The sequence below is a fragment of the Syngnathus leptorhynchus genome, chromosome 12 (genome assembly GCF_054491065.1).
Source record: "Syngnathus leptorhynchus isolate UIUO chromosome 12, UIUO_Slep, whole genome shotgun sequence".
NCBI lineage: Eukaryota > Metazoa > Chordata > Actinopteri > Syngnathiformes > Syngnathidae > Syngnathus > Syngnathus leptorhynchus.
In genome coordinates, this window is record NC_141206.1 from 3791012 (window position 1) to 3808059 (window position 17048).

Below are 17048 nucleotides of genomic sequence, written 5' to 3' on the forward strand. Positions count from 1 at the left end.
TTGCAGAAAACACTAGACAGTTAGAAGGTAACATTGCAAGTCTTCAGTAGAGGATACGCTTAATTGCGTTGGAGATCGGGGTATAACTTATATTGCAGCTAAATAAGCACTAAATAAATATGATAAGATGTTCCAGATGTTCCAAGGATTAAACATACTCTAAAGGCAGATAACTTGAGGCCACATTTGTACTTCAATAGTAGGATGTTTATGAGAAAGGAGATTTAATTAGAATTGTATTTTGTAAGCCTGAAAAAATATTCCTGTTGAATGAAATATTGATCATAGAAATGAAATGGGTCTGGAAAAATAAACCCGAGCAGTTTCAGTTTCTACCAATATTACGTAGCTTTCCACATCACAAGTATATTGATGAGTAATGCTGCTATTTTGACATTTGGCCTTGCATAACCGTAACGCTGACACAATTTCTGCTTCATGACTTGCTTTCTGCTTTGTCAGTAATTCTACTTAAGAGCAGTAGTCAAATTTTTGGGGGTTTTGTCTTGAAAAACCATCACGAGAAGTGGCACAATCCTCAAGACAGAATCTGGGGCTGGAAATAGATGATCTATGGAAAGTGTTTAAAGTACTTTGTGGTGTGACTTTAATCGAGATTCTACAAAGGAAAAACAACATATGTGTGAAATAATATTTGCAGCTCCAGTTCCAATAAGAGTTTGGGGCAAATAAAGCGTTGAATAAACACTTACATCAATAATTGACAAAAAAAAAAAATTTTACCATTTTACAATTTGTTTTAAGTACTTTTAATTATTTTTCTTGCTAAAAAGCTAGAAAAAATGAAAATACAGCAAAGTAGAATTTTTACCAAGTCTTGGAAAAAAAACCTACTGTTGAAACCTGGGATTATTCAAGTTTCTAGTGTAAGTGTTTATGAAATACCGACCAGATGTTTGAGGGAGTTATCTACATAAAGACAGAATCGGAGTGCTGTCAAACCAGCACACTTGTAGTCGGAATTTGGGCATGCACTGTAAACTGTGTTTCTTTTGTAATTGTTTAAGCGTCTGAATGAAAACCGTAGCTATTTTTGCTTTGGTGGAATGGAGGCTGCCCTGACACTGTGCACAGTAGCTCTGAAAAGTCGTGTCAGGAAATGATCTGGGCTGGAACTCAGCGGCACCGAGAGCTGCAATAACACACTCAGGGGAGCTGCTCAACTTTACGCTGCACTAGATGGGTGAGTTTGCTTCCAAATTTGAAAGCTCACTTATCATGCTTCAAAAGGACTTTTATACTTTCATTTTGCATTTACTTTAGTGCTTCTTGTTTATGATGAAATGTTTAATATCCCTGAGAGTTAATACACTTTCTAGTTCTTTGCTGTTAAAAAGAATGTTGGGGTAAACTTTTTGCAAGTTAATTAATATGATCACTATTTACTCATGCTGCATATTCAGATATTGTTAGAAAAGGGTAGTACGTACAATATGTTCTATTTGGTAAGCACCACTTCAAATTCTACTTTTTGTTGTTGTCACTAGTTACCCATTGTTCGCGTCGCAAGACGAGTCAGCAGTGATCAACCAATCAGATAACAACAAAAATTGTGCTCAGCATTTGCAAAGGCAAAGTAAGGTGAATCGGGATTCTGAATCGTTCAAAACACAAAACTGAAATTCAAAAAGCAGTCATTGCTATTTGTAAGCATGTGCACTCACTATTCTGAAGGGCCAGAGTATATTATATTAGGTCCACATAAAAGATCAAATCAGATTTTGCAATGCTCACGATTCGAAGGTGAGAAAATAAGACACACAAAATAAGTGACTGTTACTTGAAAACAAATCAACACAATGTCGTAGAAAATAGTTCCGTGTTTTCAACTGCCCGACGTTTTTGTGACGCTTAGCTTGTTCCCTTCAAAAGCACTGAAGTCCATACCTGAGAAAAATCTTCTTTTTGTTTTTGTTATGCTGCTTATTGATTGTGAATTTCACCTTTTCCCATGAACAGTGTTTTCCGTGGACCTTCCCTTCAACTGATATCGTGTCATAGCCAAAAGGGTGAATTGGCCCTTGCTTAAAATATTCTTTTTAAATCCTTGTCAGAAATTCACTGTACCAGGTCGACAACTTCGCTAAGCAATCTTGGTGACGCTATTATCTGATGCTAATTTAAGTATCTAACGAAACTCAAGAAAACTTTTGCAGTCGAAAAGCTTTGACATTATAGTCATTCACCCGTTTGCAGTAAGGCTAAAAAAAAAAAAGAAAATCAAACAATGACCCAATTACCCAGCCCTTACGCTACCATGCATATCCAAACTGAGCCACAAAAACAAACACGTAATGAAAATCTAGCCAAAGAGGTGTTTTCACAGAAACAGATGTACGACCACACTGGCCACTGAGATGGGCCACCCAGACACATAATGAAACAGTAGAATTGCACAAATGAGTTTTTAGTGAATCTGTCTTCACAATGTTCCCATAGTATCATTAAAACCTGCTTGAGTTGATTGTTAGGGAATTTTGCATTTGTTAAAGTAAATGGTTTCGTGATGATGTCAGTGTCATGAGAAGAATGTGGGATAATGGTGTGAACGGGTATTTGGTGGAAGGTGGCGTGCATTCTCATCAGAGGCATCACCTGATTAGTACGTGCGGTTAAATAAAGGAAAACATCACTGACAGTGCCAGGATATGAAGACTCCACTTTGGAAATGACATTTCCAAATAATGATGCAATAATGATGTCTGTCGTTACTGTTGTGTTGCTTGCTACCAGACAAAGACCGAGCTTGTGGTTTGAGAAAACTGTATTTACTTACTGACTGTAACAGGAAGTAGTTTGTCACACTCACTGCAATTCAACATTATTTCCACTTTTATGGGTGTTTTGTTCATTAGATTAGACAAATTAAACATTAATTTTCTCCTATACAACAATCACATGTTGTGATAATTTGTGCAATATATTAGCATTAGTTAATTGATAAATGAAGTAATATTTTTCATAAAATAGATTGTTGGTGGGCTAATGGTTTACTCACTTGACTTCTGTGCAGGAAGTCAGTTCCCACTCAGTGGGAAAGTCTCATTGAGAGGTTTGCTGTTGAAGATTGTGAAGATGTGACCTAATCATCATTATACAAGTGGTTCGGGTTAAAGTCACTTGTGGAACACTTTCACATGTAATGTGGCTTCACAATATGCTTCTCTGCTGAGTTACCTGGGAGAGCCAATATGGTCGACAGCAGTTTATCTGGTAGCAAAGGATGGAAAGTCCCCCCCCCCCCCATCTATCTCAGGTCTTTGTGTCCACATGAAGAGCATGTTTGTGTAGAGGTGTGGGTGCTTCCTACCAACCAATCACATTGTGACTAACCCAAGGCAGGAAGGAAGTACACTTCAGGCATCTGACCAATCACCCACCTGCAGGAAATGACTGACAAAGTTAGAAGACTTCAAACTTGCTTTGCAGAATTAAAGGAAGACGCAACTCAGTGACCTTTTTGTCTTACTTTGACCTTCCATACATCCTTCTAAGGCTACATTTCGCAACAATTGGCAACCCGCTCTGCTCATTCAGTCTCCTCTCTCAGTACGGATCTCACCTACCCAACTCTCGCTCAATTGAACTAGAAATTCAATCTGCATCAAGATATGTGAGGCAAAAAAAAAAAATGCTCGACTGGGATTTGCTACCATCGACATGTATGTTCCATCTGTGAGAAAATCCACTGTGTGGAGCTCCAAACCGAGGGTCAGGATGTGTTTTCAGGAACAGAGTGATGTCATGTAAGTAGGAACCTTACTTTTCTTGCAGTCTTTTTAATGTATAGACAGTTTATATATTATATAATTTAATTAAATACATGTAATAATTATTATGATTAATAATATGAAATAAATTATTAAAATATTTTATTTGTATTATATTTCATTAGATGCTCGAATTAGTAATACTGCAGGAGGGTTTTTTTTTCCCATCACACTAGGTTAGTAAAGGTTTGCTTTCTCAGACGTTCTTTGTTTCTTTTTAGGGAAACTCCGAACGAGGTTATTATCCCCGCAGCGTTGTGTTTATGGTGTTAAGCACACTTCTTGTTTCAGATCTTGTTGAGGGTTAGTGCAACACTGAGAAGTAAATACCCACCTACACCATTTGGAATTTCTTTGAGCTGTTTGGCAGAAATGAGGCCATACATATTTCCGTCATGCGAGACATCATGCACAAAATACTTCACTATACCATGCAAGGGCCCAATTCAGCATCAAATTAACCAACATTGTAAATTTGTGTGGAATCAAATGCTATTGTCATGCATGAGTCACAAATGGGATTTGTTTTTGTGGCATCTGTTTTCATTCATGTATGTTATGCACTTTCAGTGACCAAAGAAGCTATTACAGTCAGGGTTTTTGAAACTGTAACCAGTGTGAGATAATACTGCATGCCAAGTCACTTGGTGCTAGGCTAAAGGTTTGTGTTAGAAAATGGGACGTGTTTCCAGGAAGTGTTTTAGTTTTCATTCTCTGTCAGGGAGGAGGATGGGCGTGGGATCGGATTCGTGTTCCTGCCTTTTGCTCTTTCGCTTTACCTTACGATTTGATTCAAGACTTACCGTTTAGCACTATCCATATAGTTGAAAATGATACATTTAGCTTGGCAGATTGACATGAGTGGTTTTATTAGTGAGAGGAAATGGTGCTTAACGGCTCAGATAAAAAAATGTAAGCAGATTTTTCATTCAGTACATCCTCTAAGAGGAGGAAGTGACCTCGTCTGACACTTTAGAATACATTGGGGCAAAAAGAAAAAACACTTTCATTTTCTGAATGAAAGTTTCATTGTACTTCATGGAACTAAAAATATAATATAAATAAATTGTGCACATAGCTTTTAACACCCCAGTGCACCTACACTGTCTATGAAAATAGAATCCCAAAAATCAAAATTAACAATAATATTAATTCATGTTACTACTACTTTGGAGTTGATCCCCTAAAAATGTGACCATAGTTGTCGCACCATTATGCTTTAGTTTCCTTTGCTGCCTGTGTGTTGGATTTGCTCCACACGGGGGGATGGTACAGGAAATCCACCCTTCCCATTTGATAAACAAAAGGAGAACCCAAACCTCTGCCACACAGAGATGATGATAGTGGCGGTGTTCGCGCCTGAGAACAAACCACACACATTTTCTACGTATCTTCTTGGATACGCGCCACCCTGATGATTGACTGGCGTCTCATCTTTTAGCTGTGTTCCAGTTCAGACTCTATTGGGCTGCCATGCCTTTCATTCCTGACGGTTGACTCCTTTTGGCCGCATAGTTGTCAGCATTTCAAATTACAAGATGACTCATACTCTAACTATGTTCTTAGTGCATTTTAAAATGGGATTTAAAGCTTTGAATTCAGAATAGTTTAGTCATTCTCAATGGATTTATTTCTGTAAACACACAACGATCAAGTGGGATTATAAACACTCTGCTCTGTGATGCTGGTTGGTAATTGTTTCCAGGCAAACATTCAAATGAGTTAAACATATAATCAAAAAAAAGTGTATTTTACGGTTTTACAACGTTAGTATGAATTCTGGAATTACATTTATCACTTACCTGGCACCTGTTGGACAAAAAAAAGAATTACAGTCCTACATCACACTTTGTCCTACTTGCCATCAATGGTGTCCTTCTACTGCGGTATCACAAAATAAATTTTAATCCTTCTGATTTGGTCAGATTGTTTGAACTTTTACTCTTATTGTCTTGCTAGGGTTTTTTTTTTTTTTTCCGAAGGATGCCATCAAATGTGCAAAGGCTCACTTGGTGTTGTATTATTTTAACTATTGTGACTTTAGATAGTTGGGTTAGGATTAGGATTAGGGTTAGGGCTGGGGTTAGGGTTAGGGTTAGGGTTAGGGGTTAGGGTTATATACTTAGAAAACGTAAGACTTGACTGTGTAAAGATTGACGCTCCATTAGGTACATCCTCAGCAAAATCCTGAAGTGACTCCACAAGGAAAAAAAGATGCTGACTTTTGATTGACAATGTCAGGAATAAAAAAAATAGTCATGCTATTAATACCAAAATGCCACCGCTTCGATGTAATCCAAAAACTCACATCATACAATGATACGTTAGTGTTTAAGAATGTAGTTGGACTGCAGTACATCAAGTCAGATGTTTATACAGTTGTGTACTGTGACAGCGAAAGGGAGCAGATGCCTTCACTCTTTATAGGCTACACACACACACACACACACACACACACACACACACACACACACACACACACACACACATCATCATCTACCCCTACACTCTGGGGTCTGCTGATAAACTGGAAGTTACTCGTAAACTCGTTTGAGGATGAAGGGCTTGACTTGGGATGTTTATTTTGAAACATCCCCAAACACACACACATACACACAATAAATAAAACCTCAACTGAAAAGATTCCTGGCACAAATATTTCCTGTTTGGACCCAGAGTGTTTGTTTGCTGAAGTCAGGGCACTATCTCAGTTTAGGTGAGTGAGGGAGGTCATGCATGGGACAGGTTTTCCAGTAAGAGACAACCATGTTAACCTGAAGAGGCAAGAGGCAGGATCCATTAAAAGGCCCACCATAAAGCTTCTGCCAGCTACCACAGGTGTCAAACTCAAGGCCCGGGGGCCAGATACGGCCCGCCACATAATTTGATGTGGCCCGCAAAGACAAATTGTGCATCAAATCCGTGTCATTACTAGAATTGCAAATTGTCTTGACTTTTAATATCTTTTTTTTTTTTTAAACATTTGACCAGTTTTTACTCATCTGATTCGAAAACGGCTTATTTGTCAGTTTGTTTTGTAGCTTTTACTGTATATATTATGAGGCGCTCATGCATTTATTTGGGTTGACAGTCATAATGGCCCTTCGAAAGAAGCTATGACTAAAATGCGGCCCGGGAAAAAAATGAGTTTGACACCCCTGGCGTATACGGTGGCCGCCTCCATTGACAATCTGCTGAGACAGCCATGTAATGTTGAGCATTAAAACAAAACGTGACAGGAGGAAGCAAGCATATAGAACAGGTCACGTCTTCTCAGTGAAACAAAGGAATGTGTGAGATCATTTCTTCTGGCATTAATCCAGCGAAAACAAGGATGTACCAACCATACTGCAGCTACATAACAGTTTATGTTCGTTTACAAGTCATCACATTTAGAAAAGTGAGTCAATGGATATCGTCCGTCAGGGGAATGCTGTTAAGTCTTTTGTATGTGTGTTTTTTATTTGCTTATAAATGTCGTAGTCTATTGTTTTGTAATGCCTTTAAATTGTGTATTTTTAATTATGTGAGGCACAGTAAATTGTGTATTTTTAATTATGTGAGGCACAGTCTCATCAAAACAGGTACGTTCTTGTCATTTTATTTGTATTACAACGTTTTGTTTACTATTTATTATTATTTAATTTATTTATCAAAGGGACAGTACATATAAATGAACATTTCTGTCAATATGCCAGTTAGCCAGAATTTGTGATTTCACTGTTATCTCATTTATATTTCTTGTTTGTATTGTTTTAAGGACAAAACTTTGTCTGCACCAGGAGTTAACATACAGTTAGCAGAATATCTCCCTTTTGGGTTTGCGTGGCTTTTCATAAAGGATAGTCATTGCTGTCTACTGACCGATTTTATTTGTCAGACCACACGTTGCAAGAACTCATGCGCCGCCATTTCATTTTTATAAATTTTACCGAAGGGTTGTGCTCATTATTAATTACTATCTTAAGTCTCTGTCTTTAACTGTGGCTCACATTTATTGTCATTTTTCTTCGACTTCCCATTTGTTTTCATGCAGAACCATGTCAGCTCAGGAGGTGTGTTGGCCTGTGCCAATGCGGGCCATCGGAGCCCAGAACCTCCTCACTATGCCTGGTGGAGTTTCTATAGCAGGATACCTCCACAAGAAGGGAGCCAATCAGTTTGCTAGTCTCATGAGATGTGAGTAAATATTGAGAAAACTTAATTCAATTTCTCTCTCTCTCTTTCTCTCTCTCTCTTTCTCTCTCTCTTTCTCTCTCTCTCTTTCTCTCTCTCTCTTTCTCTCTCTCTCTTTCTCTCTTTCTCTCTCTCTCTTTCTCTCTCTCTCTTTCTCTCTCTCTCTTTCTCTCTCTCTCTCTCTCTTTCTCTCTCTCTCTTTCTCTCTCTCTCTTTCTCTCTCTCTCTCTCTCTCTCTCTCTCTTTCTCTCTCTCTCTCTCTCTCTCTCATCCCTCTAAGAGAGATAATCCCTGATGCCTGCAAACTGGTGAGAGGTTTCGCCCTGTTGTAGCTGTGAACACACTCGACTTGATTCGTGGACAACACGGCACTTGTCGCAGTAAAAATAATCATTTAAAAGGAAATGAAATAAAAATATAAACATGTTCCAAAATTATTTGCAACAAGTGAAACTGCAAAATTTTTGCAACCTTTTATGAACCCTGACAAAATCTAAAATTCACTGGTCGCAACTATTCTCCACTTGATGAGAACTGAAATTGATACTTTATTTATTTTAAAGAAATTGATACAACAGTTGTACAACAGTGTATTGATACTATCAGAGAGTTATTAAGTAATAAGAATTAATTAATTATAATAATAGAATTAATTATTCACAATTACAAGACAAATAAGATGTCAACATTTCCAACAACGATCCATAAATATTAAATCTGTGAAGAATTACATTTAGTGAATGCTCTTATTGCTCAAAACAGATTATTAAGATTACCTGGAGGTAATCTGGCCAGTGAGTGAATATTTCATGCTTTTTTTTTTTTTTTTTCCAGGGCCATTGAGGTACATCATCGTCCACAAGGGCTGCGTGTACTACTTTAAAAGTAGTACGTCTCCTGCACCACACGGAGCGTTCTCTCTAAACGGTTACAATAGGTCAGCAGCAGAATTTTCTCTCTTTTTTTAATTATCCTTATAAATAGCTGGTAAAATTTGCATTTAACATTTAAAAAACAAATCATTACATTGTTGGCTATATCCCCCTCCCCCCTCTCCCACAGAGTGATGAGAGCAGCAGAGGAAACGACATCTAACAATGTTTTTCCGTTTAAGATGATCCACATCAGTAAAAAACACAGGACGTGGTTTTTCTCCGCAGCTAGTGAAGATGAGAGGAGGGTAGGAAGAATCACACCCAGACGTTATAAAGTAGCTGTAAAAAACTGGATGAATATTGTGATTTAGGGATGAACTAGGTAAACACTTTTCATGCACACACTTAACACATTCTATTTTATGCCGTAATACAGACATGGATGCGATCCTTACGACATGAAATTGACCATTATAATGACAGGAAAGAGTCCCAGATCCCAAGGTAATCCAATTAATCGGAGGCATTTTCATGTTTCAATTTGCTTTCTTCCTGCAATCATTGTCTTTGATGCCATAGTGACTCGGATTCAGATGCAGACAGTTTCTACGGGACCATTGAAAGGCCTTTGGATATTAAACACCCAATCAATAATGCAGACGCTGGTAAGACATGGAGGAGGAATTGATTTTGGCTAAATTTGCTCCTGAGCTACCCAATCCTCTCTGCATGTAGATTATGGTGAGGATGATGACGATGAAGATGAGCAAGACTATCTGAAACCAGACAGTGACTGTGTTCCAACAAGTACAAGTAAGCACAACACATTCATGTACACGTTCACGCCAAAGTAGATCAATGATCTGTTTGTTCCTGATGATTTGCAGAATGTTACTAAATGATATGAAAATACTGCTTTGCTGCCATCTTGTGGCAATTATAGTCATTTATAATTCTCTGTTGGAAGTCTCATGTCAAAGAGTAGAGTTTGGCTATTCACGCTCTAACTTCCCTAACATCTGCAAATACTGTATTGTATCTGGATGCATATAATCCTATTGAAATAAAAAACAGTAAATAATCTGTAAAACTAAGCTTTCAAGGGTATCCATTTGAATTTACAGTTTATGCACTGCCATGATTTGTAAGGTTTGAGTGGGAAGTATTCTACATGATTAATTATCATACATTATTGGATTGTCTCGACTGTGATTAATTAATTATTCGACAATACAAATTCCTCAAAGAAAATGTTAACTGATTGGAAATGTCGCTTCTACTTCCACAGGTCGACCCACTGGCCCTCCACCTTCTTACCCGCCTCCTCCTGTTCCAATGATACCTCCGCGACCTTTTGGATCTTGTTTACAAACCCCTAAAGAGCCACCACCTCCAGTCCCATCACACAACCGAGTCAAAACCAGTGCAAACATTAGAAAAAACCCGCCCTCGATTTCTCCTCCCATCCTGAAGGACACAAACAAAGGTCCACCTCCCGCTCCACCCTTCGCCGCCCAGATGCACAATCACGCCTCTCCTATCCCCCCACCCCTTCCTCCACCCAATTCACAGCGGCCTCTTAAAAACAGGGCGCAGTCTGTGATCGGACCAGGGACTGACAGAAAACACCAGAGGCCTTCATCTTCTGTTTCACTCCAATCCCCCAACACCCTTCCCATCTGTGATCAGCTAGAAAGCAGGATGACTGTCAGTGATGGAGATCACTGTCCTCGTGATGCCGGAAAAAAACAGTTTGCTGTCAAAAACCACCGTAGCAAGCCAAGCCAAGCACTGACCAAAGCTAATTTTGAAGAGCCAATGCCAAAACCTCGAACGGCATTCCCCTCGCTGCTGACTCCGACACCTTTCTGCAACCCGCCATTTCCCTGTCACACATCTCAAGCTACTCTCAAAGTGAACTGCACAAGTGAAATGCACAAGTGTACAAATGCACCAAAAGCTCCGACAGTCAAGCCTCCACTGCCTTTAACCAAGCCCAGACAAATAGGCACGCCCCTCCAGTAAGTTTTTTTCTCACATACACCTGACCGGTGACTCAACTCACTTCACGACAAGCACCAGTTTGGCAGATACAATCAGAACGCTGTCTGTTCCCACTCCCATTAAGCAGTACTGTCAAAGTAAACACAAGAAAGATCATTCCAAATTGTATTGTCTGCTACCTTAATGCTAACAAACAATGGGAAACTATGAGAACAAGCGGTACGCTAAGATACTTTGGAAGGTAATCAACTTGAAGAACTGAAGTTGAGATGAGGTCTACCTTAACTAAGTGCACGAGCAAAACATCAATAGATGTACATGAGCTAGATGTGAGATATTTATCTTAAAGTGGGAATTATCTCTGATAAAACGATTATAGGGCGGCATGGTAGGACACTGATTGGCACGTCTGCCTCACAGATCAGAGGGTGCGGGTTCATTTCCACCTCCGGCCCGCCTTGTGTGGAGTTTGCATGTTCTCCCCCTGCCTTAGTGGGTTTTCTCCAGGCTATACAGTTTCTTCCTACATCCCAAAAACATGCATGGTAGATCGATTGAGTTACCCGTAGGTGTGAGTGTGGATGGTTGTTTGTTTCTGTGTGCCCTGCGATTAGCTGGCAACCACTTCAGGGTTGTGGTTTGGAAGTTACCTGGGCTTTGGTTTTGTGGAGCGGGAAGAGGCACCAACGCTTCAAATGACGCTCATGAGGAATTTTCCTAAGCCGGTCCATAAACGCAATTGATCATATCTTCTCCACACGACACATCGGAACTGGCAAGCTGCACTGCCCCCATGGTATTTTATTAGCAGGTTATACTATGAACGGCTAGAATAAATGTGTGTCTTGGTGTGCTGGAAACAGAAGACGTGGAGAACATCTACATCTTTGTCGTCATCACTCGCTGATCCTTACGGGGCTGAAAGTGTACTGAAAGCTGAGAAAGATAGGTTAAAGGCCGACAGCGCAGACCCCAGAAAAATGATTTGTACACTTCGCCTGAAGATGTCTGAATTATAAAAAAATCCACGAGCAACGTGAGGCTGGCATGGAAGAGAATGAATGATGAACTGTCGGGACTGTTGCCGTCCTGTGATGCGCTCCTATGTCTGGTGATCTTGTGGGCTGTGACTTCCAGTAAACTCTCAAAAATTCGAATAAAAATCACATATGTACAAAACTCGAACATTCAAGACTGGAAATGACAAACTGGAAATCTTATGAAGACTCTTAAGAACTCTCAGGGTATCGAGTTAATTAGGACACTTGGGCAAGAAAAAATGGAAGTGGTACAACAGATCACAAATATAAACTACCGGTGATGTAAATTAACTAGATTAAACCTACTGAAGATACCAACTAATGAACTACTATTTTGTTGTTTCATACAATTTAGAATGTCACTCTTGTTTTTGTTTGTTTGTTTGTTTGTTTGTTTGTTTGTTTGTTTGTTTGTTTGTTTGTTTGTTTGTTTGTTTGTTTTCTTGGGCGGGGTGACAAAAGTAACATAATTGAAGTGTCTATTACTAATCGAAATCCCTTGTTGAAATCGGAGTGGGAAAAGATAAGCAGAACTGCTTTATTCCATTTACCATTTGAGCAAGTAATGTGGTAGTCGTGTATGTAATGAAATTGTGATGAATGGTGATCATGTATAAGTCAAAATAAACAAAAGAACCTTTAGATACACATTTAATTGGCATCTAGGGTATGTGGCAGCGATGGTGCTGTCAGCCTTTAAGCATTGGATGTCTGAACACAAATGCTGCTGGAACACATGTAGACAGACAATTTTTACAATGTTCACAGGCAGGTTTTCTTAATAGTTTGCATAATAATAATAATAATAATAATAATAATAATAATAATAATTTTAGTGTTGTACTGATGAGGTGAGAGGAGTTGAGACGTCTCTATAAACAAGATCCATCTTTGTCCTATACTACCCCCAGGTGGCCAAGGCACAGGTCATACTGTACTATACTATATAGCACAATACTATGCTATGCTAGCATCGTTACAATACAAAAATGTTGACTTCGATACTTATGCCTGCATGGTTGCCGAAAAGTGACTACACGGTTTCAGCCCAATGCCAGCGATACGTACCTTGATACCATGTAAAAAAAAATTCAAATAAGTAAAATAGAGTCTAATAAGAGCTGACACCTAAACAACCTCAGATTCTTTTAACTTGTATAATTCAGAAATCACTTGAACACAAAACATAAACACTGACCATTACGGTACCAAACATTTGGGCCACCAATAGTAAACCGTAAATCGGCAACTAGTAACAAGTAGAGAGAGTGGAAAGAGAACATGGAAATAATACAGAAAGGTCCAAGATGAGATTTAATGCCATCAATCAGATGCCACATTTATTACTGCACCATGTTCACTTCAGGTTGTACTAATACAACTACAAAATCAAAGGGTGGTCTTGTTTAAACTATAGTGTCTTCTGATGAAGGCAGTCCCGCTATTTATACTGTGTTTTCCCACCAGAAGAGCAACCCCAGAAGGTCAAAGTTTCCGTTCATCAGGAAACGCTGAGATGCCCAAGAAGGAACAAGATTTGACCGAGAGCACTGAAGGAGATTTTTCCGATGAGGATTATGATGACGTAAGAAAGATTGACATTAATTTACATTAACAGTGTGCTCACTTCATTCAGGCTTCGGAACTAATTTAGTTTCTGTATAAATTCCCTTTTTTTATATGAACCTTTAATTACCAGTAAGGCAATGCTGACCTGGCTGCAGACAGCAGCAAGGACAGAAACAAACGAAAAAATTATAATTCTTGATTTGTACTCAAATTAACACATCATGATCAGCTCATATAAAAAAGTTATAGAGCATCTAAGAGTGCAAATATTTTTGTTTTATTTCCAGATTTCCAGACCACAATCCATTTTCATTGACTCAACGGATACCAGCTTTGTAGAGAAGTATGACACTGATTTTGTGAATGATACGACTTTTAATTTTGATTTTTAGGGCTACTGTCTTGTGATGACATGTTATCTACTAGTGGATCAATTCTTTTCCGAGGAAATTCTATGATGACTACATTTGTGTAAACTACATGTAAAATAATTTCACTGTATCTGTTTATGTTTTATTACTTCCATTGCTAATGCTTGGTGACTTTTGTTCCTGTAGATTATTTAAAGAGAGCTCTGTGTTTCCGCAAGATGGACTTTATGCCATTAGAAAATCTGGAACCAAAACCTCCATGGTAAGAAAAAAAATTCAAGACTGCATTTTCAAAATAGGAAAAATAATGTATGTGTTAAAATATCCCATTGTTTCCACAGGCTTGTTTATATCCAGTGTTTTGTCAACAGCCGATGCTTTGATTTGATTGTGCAACAATGGCAATGTTGTAACAAATATTTCAATGTGTTCAGGTGCTGGTGGTATGGGATGTCAGCATAGGCAAAGCCAGAAACTACCGGTTGTTTGAAGAGGTACACAAAAGCGTTCATATTAGACCATTACATCAGTAGAAAATTGTCCATTGCAAACTGAAACTGTAAAATGTAGTATCCTCTCTAAAACACAGGGTGACCTGGTGTTTCTGGACTGTGATGTGAACTTCCCGACTCTTTCAGCTCTGATCGAACACTACTACAGCCATCCTCTTCCTCAGCAGGGCTCGCTATGCCTGCAGAAACCTTATTCAAAATAACGACCACGTTAACCAAGAACTCGCAATGTTAAAATGCTGACTAACATGGAGACAGACTTGCTTTAAATTCAATCAAAGCTAAATATGTCATAGTGTGTCAATACTTGTTGAATTGTGGAAAATCTTGGATCAAAATAGCACTTTAAAATGTGATATAGTAGGTATTGTAATAACTGACAAATTGTCTCTTGTTGCTAAACAAATATTCTGTGGCCTCTCGAGCATAAAAAACAAAACAAGATGCAAATGTGTCATCACGCAAAGGCAAGTCAACTTCATAAAAACTACAATCATATTCGTATAGCAGGCAAATGTAAAATTGGGTCTTGTATTTTCAAATACAATATTTGACTGAACCTTCCTCTTGAGAAATAAAGTTTTTCAGCCAATACCAGAGAGAGCTGTCTCTGAGCGTTTTTGCAGCATATTCTTTTAAATTTAAGAACAGTCAAACCTCTACATACAAATTTAATTTGTACCGGGACCTACTTCACATGTTGAATAGTCGTATGTTGGATCAAATATTGCCATAAGAATACATTCTAATTTGTTTATTTCATTCCAAAACCAAAAAAACAACAATAACTCCTTAACAAATACTGCAGATACTTACACATAGCAATAAAACAATTGTATTATATCAGAAAGATGTATGTAAAAAGAAACTAATTACGAAGAAATAATCAATGAAAAGGTTGTACTAAGCTCATTTTGTTTTACTTCTAAATCACCTCACTGGTTCCTTTATCTCAAACAATGTATTTTGGTTGCATTACCTGACATGTTTCAACGTGTACGAAGAAAATAAACATCAGCGTTGGATCAGTGAGGCCATTGAGATCCGTAAGCGGGGCCGGAGGACCATCGACAGGGACGGGGGAGCCGACGTGCTCTCTACCACCTGGAGCAGCATTTTGAAGAGGTGAATGGAACGCAGAGGGCGTGACTCATCTGTCAAATTTGACAGGTGAGCCACGCCTTCATCCATCAGCTGATAAAGACGTGTCACAACCACACCAGTGACACTCTGATGAAGGCGGAAGTACACGCCGAAACATGTCAGGTAATGCAACCGAAATACATTATTTGAGATAAAGGAACCAGTGAAGTCATCAATGAAAATGGTTTTTTTATTGATATGGCAAAATTTGCGGTGCAGAATTTTATTGTTTGTTAAAGCGTAACATAACAGTATCTGGATTCAACATTCTCATGCAGGTAACAGACAAGAAGTTTCCAGTTATGATTGACCATCTTCAAAACAACAATAGAACTCAGATTGTTGCGGTACATGAATCATGATTACCAAACAATCTCTCTGTCTTCTAATGCAAAGTTGTAGAAGTGCTACCAATGCATTGGGATGGATGAGCCCAGATGATTGCGGTGACATCAATTGTCGCTGTCTGTGGTACTGAAGTCTTTAAAAAGACAAATAGGATGAGCGCTAGATGTTTATAGCACCGGTCTAATTGTTAATGTCATTTTTCAGACAAAATAGGTCATGTTCTCCCGTTTTCAGATCCTGTAGGAGCTTCATGACTCAATAAGCACATTGCAAGGTGCAGAACTCTAGAGCCGAACACGCTTTTAGGGGGTATCTGCAGCCATCAATAAAAATGAGGTTCAACCCTCTGATAGTCTGTAAAATTTGGCAACCAGTAACACAATGGAACAGCCAAAAGGCCCCCTAATCAAAACAGTAAAGAATAGTAATCAGATCAGGAAGGAACAAAAGCTGAGCTTGATTGTAATAGATAGTCTCTTCAAAGATTAGACATGTTTCAGTTAAGACTGTCAGAACACTGAACATATAACTGAATCCTGAACTTGAAATTAATCATTAATTACTTTACTCTATTGCATGCACTTTGTATCTTAGCCATCATTTAAGGTGTGATGTACACTCAATGGCTACAAGTAGTGAGATTGGTGTCATCAGCTGTAGGTCTGGTATTAGTTGTGCTATTAGAACCACGCGGGCCCCCTCTGGTGGTATGCAAAAGAATAAGTGCTCAGGTCCTTCAGTTCTATTTGTTGTTCAATAAAATGAAGCATACAGAACAGTTTGTTTTCATACATTTTATTGATAAACACAACATTGTTCATTATTCGGAACTATTACTTTGCATCCATCCATTTTGTGCCTATCCCAGGTGTTTTAGGATAATTATTATTATTATTATTATTGTTGTTGTTAATATAAATGATAATAAAAATACAACTGTCTTGTTTTGGATAAACACGTGTATTTTAGGTCATATTTTGTTACTGCTGTACTGTAAATAATCATATTAAACTCTCATTGTTTGGTTGTGGTGAGAAAAATCTTTTGGGGGGAGGAAAAAGAAACATTTTTGAGCTCGCATTGAGTATTATTAATGATAAAGCCCATCAAATACATTCAATGCTTTTAGATGACTGAATAACTGAAATACTGCAAATATAAAACTGAATGTCGCATAGTTAAGGGTTGTTAAGGGTTAACAAGACGTAGAGGAGGGGAA

At 38.4% G+C, this 17048-nt stretch overlaps 1 protein-coding gene across 4 annotated transcripts; it reads left to right on the forward strand.

Annotated features, from left to right (window-relative positions):
- The first annotated feature begins 1080 nt into the window (after positions 1 to 1080).
- On the forward strand, positions 1081 to 16823 carry sh3bp2 (SH3-domain binding protein 2). Of its 4 annotated transcripts, none has more exons than XM_085926633.1 (13): positions 1081 to 1204; positions 7828 to 7970; positions 8802 to 8904; positions 9030 to 9147; positions 9279 to 9346; positions 9422 to 9507; positions 9578 to 9655; positions 10131 to 10863; positions 13354 to 13471; positions 13743 to 13798; positions 14013 to 14088; positions 14261 to 14320; positions 14416 to 16819. In XM_085926633.1, exons 2-13 carry the CDS (start codon positions 7832 to 7834, stop codon positions 14539 to 14541), a joined length of 1761 nt encoding a protein of 586 aa, XP_085782759.1. In that variant the 5' UTR covers positions 1081 to 1204; positions 7828 to 7831; the 3' UTR covers positions 14542 to 16819. The 4 variants fall into 4 exon arrangements, with proteins under 4 accessions (XP_085782759.1, XP_085782760.1, XP_085782758.1 ...); XM_085926634.1 differs by lacking the exon at positions 1081 to 1204 and adding an exon at positions 3282 to 3767 and having other exon boundaries at positions 14465 to 16823; XM_085926632.1 differs by lacking the exon at positions 1081 to 1204 and adding an exon at positions 3282 to 3767 and having other exon boundaries at positions 13357 to 13471; positions 14416 to 16821.
- The last annotated feature ends 225 nt before the right edge of the window (positions 16824 to 17048 follow it).